General features: G+C 37.6%; 1 protein-coding gene across 5 annotated transcripts; it reads left to right on the forward strand.

Moving 5' to 3' along the window:
• LOC104712457 (non-functional pseudokinase ZED1-like) lies at positions 2,996–5,422 on the forward strand. 5 transcript variants are annotated; one of them, XM_019229772.1, is made up of 4 exons: positions 2,996–4,623; positions 4,701–4,809; positions 4,900–5,144; positions 5,224–5,422. In XM_019229772.1, the coding sequence occupies exon 1, from the start codon at positions 3,071–3,073 to the stop codon at positions 4,025–4,027; it is 957 nt and encodes a 318-aa protein (XP_019085317.1). In that variant the 5' UTR covers positions 2,996–3,070; the 3' UTR covers positions 4,028–4,623; positions 4,701–4,809; positions 4,900–5,144; positions 5,224–5,422. The 5 variants fall into 5 exon arrangements, with proteins under 5 accessions (XP_019085317.1, XP_019085318.1, XP_019085316.1 ...); XM_019229773.1 differs by having other exon boundaries at positions 5,236–5,422; XM_019229771.1 differs by having other exon boundaries at positions 4,900–5,422.

A 5,586-nucleotide genomic window follows, 5' to 3' on the forward strand; every position in this document is an offset into this window, starting at 1 on the left:
TCGTTCCAATTTCTGGTTTAGTTTCTTGGTATTTTTGACTAAACTGTGCCAAACAAGCAGGGGGAGATGAGTCTGATTCAAAGGCCTGAGGGGGAGATTAAGCTATGGGGGAGCAGTTGTTATTGTTGCTCACAGTTTTTGTTGATTTTATGTGTTTCTCCCCTGTTTAAAACTTGAGACTTGTTTATTTTGTTTCTGTTTTGGTTTTGAACAATTTATTTTAACAAGTCTTTATCGGTTAACCGTCTTGTGTTGATTGCTGGAATATCTTGCTAGTACGGATGTGTTTTTGCCTTGGCTGTGTTATCTGTGCGTTTTCAGGTTTGATGCTGCGGTTGCTTGTGTGGCAAGATTCAGTCAAAAAGGGGGAGATTGAAAGTGCATCAGAGCTCTGAAGGTGACAGAAGCTTGCGAAGTGTCTCAGAGTGTTGATATGCTGACATGGCAGATGGGCTGACGTGGAAGAAGATTATGGAAGTCGTGATAAGAAGCATGAGAAGGAAGGAAGAAGAGGATCAAGATATACACGAAGATATTGAGAGTATATTTGATCAAGAGAGTTAAGAGAGGATATTTCTGAGGATAAGAAATATTTCCTTTTAGTTAGGGATTCACAAAGATCTAGGTTAGAGATCGGTTGTGTGAGGTATAAAGGGACGAGGGCTAGCCGCAAAAAGAGTTAGCACTCGTGGATAAAAGTTGTGAGATTTTGTAAACCTTCAAACAATCAGAAAAAGTTTTGAAAGTGAGTGTGTTCATTTTACTCTTTTAGATCTACACAGGGTGTTGTGATAGATAGACAAGAGAGTAGACTTAGATTCATAACTTGTAAAAGGGAGTTTTTATAAGTTTGAATAAAAGCGTTTGCTTGGCGTGTTTCAAAGCAGTTTGAGTGATTTGTTGTCCTCTATACCTTTACATTTACCTTTACAATCAGCGATGAGCTCTTTTAAGATGATGCTTCCGTTCTCCAAGAACCTCCTTTCTTCCTTACTTCTTCCGAAAAACCCAATTGTCAGATTCTTCTTCACCATGGACACAAATTAATCAATATCTTGGCAAAGAGGTTTCCAGTTTTCTTCCAAAAACAAGAAAGACCTAAAGCTGCTTCTGAAAGAATCAATTTGATCTTTCAAGTATACAAAGACATTTTTTCCAGTTCCTTCGTTGAAAATTCCAACATTGGCTACATTTTGACCTGACTCCATCAGTCATCACCAATTCGTGTCCACAGAACGTATTATCAGAAATCCTCAAGATTGTGATAATTTGTGCTAGGTATTGCTTACAATACGTCAGTAACTTCTTCACGTTATTGGAATGTTGCCTCAAGCTTTCAGATCTGCATCACCATCCATGGGAATACACATATCACTACAGTATAGACCTTAAACGCTACAAATCACCTCCAACCTTGTTTTCAAGGACTTAACGTATCAATATCTAAGACTCTCCCAAGAGTTTATGCATATTTCAGGAACCAAAACGGATCTATATTATAGTCTTGTTTACCTCGGATATATCAACTAGTGATCTCTCTATCAGCTTAAGCTCCTTGGATCAGCTTCGCTCTCTTCTCCACACTTTCCTCGCAACATCTAAACGTTAGCTCAACAAACTTGCCGACCTGAGATCTTTCTGTCTCCGCAATGTCTCTTACATAGTTACGGATATCAATGAAGCGCACATCTATATTATAGTCTTGTTTTCCAATCAGAAGAACCATCATAAAGATTCCAAAGCTATAAACATCAACATACTCTGTGAGAAATCCAGGTGACCATCTCAGGCTTTAACAATCGAGTAATCCTTCAATTAGCTTAATCTCTTTCGCCACCAAGATCATCTTTGGCCTGTCTTCATTCCTCTCCGCACAGCATCTCAGCGCCAGCTCAAGAAACATTTTCATCTGACTACACCTCACGTCATTCAAACCATTAATCCCAAATTCAACAGTTTCTCCTCTCTCCTGCAGATCCTTCACATAACCAAGAATATTACAATGACCCCCACTTGTTCCAACAAAAACAGCTGGTCTTCCCAACAGAAGAACCAACATAAAGACTCCAAAGCTAAACACATCTGCATATTCTGTCACTAAGCCCGTGGTGTAGTAAACCGGATCCATGTATCCAAAAGTTAAGTGGGTTTTGTCTTTGTGTGTCAATACCAGAAGGAGAGACATTTGTTAAGGTTCATGCTGATAGAGTAGAAGGAACATTAGATTATCTTGAGTACAACTATGCGGCCACCGGATTGATCACTGAGTATACCGATGTTTTTAGCTTTGGAGTGTTGTTGCAAAACTTTTTCACGAGAATGTATGGAGTGGTTGATTGTTGCTGCAGTGAAGATGAGAGTCTATTTGAAGAGTTTGAAGACAAACAAAATGTAATGAATATGAGGATTTCAGATAGGGTGTCCAAATTTGTGGAAGAGGGGAGAATCTTTGAGATGTTGGATCCAAATATATTGGAAAGTATAGGTGACGATGTAACCGAAGAACACAAATACGGCTAATGGAAGCAGTCCTTAACTCCTTATGCTCTCACTCAGATGTACTGGTCATAGAGGTGATGTTCCAAAGATGATGGAAGTTGCTAAGGAACTAAAAAGGATTGAGAGATGGACAAAGAGTGGTTTTAACAAAATTTAATACTCACTTTGGACCAAATTGAAGTATTACCTTTGGTTCTATATATACATCTCTTTGAGGCTTTGTGAAATACTATTTCAGAAATAGCAATACTCACTTTTATATAGAGTAGCTATTTCTGGGGACAGAGTAGCTATTGTAGATTTATTGGTTCAATGTGTAATAGTAAAGAAGATGTGGATCAAATTGAAATGTCTAGTTGAGGGTGTATATCTAATAATATAAATGTATTGGGTGAATTTTTCAGTAATTGGAAAGATATGGATTAGAATGAAATATCTAATCCATATCACTCAGTTACTATCTCAGGAAGAAGAACAAAACAAGTTTGCTCCTTTACAAAAGCCAAAGTTTCGATTTTTCTCTGTAAAGATTCATACTTTTTGAATTTGTTTCTCTAGCTCCAATCATCTAATGAGCAAGAACAAGAACAAGAAGAAGCTAATCGGCAAAACCAATCCGATTCGTTGCTTCTCCTCTGATCAGATCCTTAAAGCTACTGACAATTTCTCCAAGAGCCAAGTAATCTCCAGTTGGGGATATTTCATTTGGTACAGAGGCGTAATCGAAGAAAGACCAGTTTCAATCAAGAAATGGTCCTGTCAAAACCTCTCAAACTTCACAGAAGTGTATCGAGATATCTCTGTATCCTCTCAGATGAGTGGACACAAGAACACCCTTAAGCTTATAGGTTGTTGTTTAGAGTTTGATCTTCCAGCTCTAGTCTGTGAGTACGCTGAACACGGACCGCTTAGTAAAGACGGAGGTATCTCAAGTGGAGAGGTTTTGCCATGGAATGTGAGATTGAAGATTGCTAAAGAGATAGCTACTTCTGTGACTTACCTCCACACGGCGTTTCCAGAGACTATAATCCATCGGAATATTAATCCGACGAACATTTTTATTGATGAGAATTGGACGGCGAAGCTTTCTGATTTCTGGTTCTGTGTTGCAATACCAGAGGGAGAGTTATATGTAGAAGATGAAGTGAAAGGTGTGATTGGTTTTGTTGACCCGGATTATTACTGGACTATGAAAGTTACTGAGAAAGTTGATATTTATAGCTTTGGTGTTGTGATGTTGGTTTTGTTGTCTGGAAGAGCTGCTGTGTTTAATGGACCTGGTGAGACTCCTATGTCTCTTAACGATCATGTGTCTGAGGTAATGGAGAGAAATGGGTTTGATGAGATTGTTGATAAAGAGATATGGAATGGTTTGGGTGGTGGTGGTGATGATTTGGTTCTGAGACGGTCACAGGTTGAAGCTTTTCTTAGGTTAGCTTTGAGGTGTGTGAGATACAAGAAAGAAGATCCAGTGAGTAGTATGCTTGAAGTTGCCAAAGAGCTCAAATTGATTGAGAAACTCTCTTAATTTACTCTTCCTTCTCTTGTTAGATTCTTTGAAAGAATGATAACCTCTGAGAAGTGTTGATGATGTCTCAATGTTTTTTGAGTTCTTGTGTTACTAGTCTATGTCTTGTTCTATCATGAAGAAATCAAGAAATACTTAGCTCTCTTTTTATATAAAGACATTGTCTTGGCAAGCCAAAGAGAGTAACTTCAGAACTCAGATGTCAAATACTCAACTCTCCTAAGTGTGAACTTTTAGTGATGTCTCAATGTGTTTGAGTTCTTGCTGCTACTTGTCTTTGTAATTCTCTATCAAATACTGAGCTCATTTTCATGATGATTCCATTACTGAACAGTGTGATATTACAGTATATGGGCAAGCCAGAAAAAGTCACTTTGCCTCCAATGTGAAAACAACCAAGTGTGAACACATTCAGTCTCATGCTGGTGCTTCTCAAAGTCAACTCTTTTCTTTAGCCGACTACACACTTTGGTTATTGGACCAAACCCACTTTTTTAAGGGGATATATTAGAAACTTAATAGATCCAGTTTTGATATTGCTTCCTTCTTCTTTCTCTTACTCTTACTGCAGCATTCATGGTGCTTTTGCTTCTGAGGTACGATTTCAATTCTAAATTCAATTATTCAATATCGTAGACATTATTATTAAAGGTTGGATTCTTGTTATTGTCAGCATATCTTCCTTTCAGCTTTGGTGTTCATTAGTTTCATAAAACTCATCAAAAGCTATTGAAAAGTTCTTTAGGGCCAGCCTTGTTCTGTTGACATTAGAGATCGAGAAGGTGGGATTAGGTTTATTTGCTAGAAATCTAATCTACTTTTCTTCACTGCAAATTCAATGATTTAGAGTACTCTTTCTCTCTTTATTTCAGCCGTTGAGATTGGATCAATGGAGTTTCTATGGGAATTTTTCACACAGATGAACTTATTGTCTTCTTCTGCTCTTAAGGATAAACCTCTGTAGAGTCTATAAGATGGATCGGTTGAGAACAAAAACAATCGGAGCAAAGACACACCGGCAGAGAAATGTCAAAGATCAGAGCTGAACTGCTGCTGAATATTTGGAAGAACTTGAGTAAACAATTAAATCACAGAAGCAAGTTGAGAAAGCTCTTGGGTGAGTGGTGTTTTGTCATTTAAACATACATACACAATTTTAAGTTTAGCTAGATTCTCTGTTAATGTGGCCGAATCAGCTCTATATCCAGATATTGATTGATGACGAAGATATCGAAGAAGAATTTTTTGAAATGAGAGATGGAGCTTTACAGCAAAAGTTCCCAGGTCATAAGAAGGAAACTAGTTGCTTTTGTTATACCTAATTGCTATACTGTCTTCGTCTGTCTCACAAGTTGGAGTTTGATTGTGTTTGTTAATAATACTGTATCCTCGATATTTTTCTTATGCAATGGATCTCTGTGTTTGCATAGATAGAACTCTCTGGGTATTAATTATTAAAAGATGGACATCATTAGACTGAAATATTGAATGAAGATGCTATCCAAATGGAGGTTTAGGATGTGAATGTCTACCCTGTATGTAGCTCAACTATGCTTAAA

The sequence above is a fragment of the Camelina sativa genome, chromosome 9, assembly GCF_000633955.1.
Source record: "Camelina sativa cultivar DH55 chromosome 9, Cs, whole genome shotgun sequence".
Taxonomy (NCBI): domain Eukaryota; kingdom Viridiplantae; phylum Streptophyta; class Magnoliopsida; order Brassicales; family Brassicaceae; genus Camelina; species Camelina sativa.

Excerpts from the sequence above, each read along its gene's own strand:
- LOC104712457 (XM_019229771.1), top strand. The coding sequence starts at position 3,071 with ATGAGCAAGAACAAGAACAAGAAGAAGCTAATCGGCAAAACCAATCCG.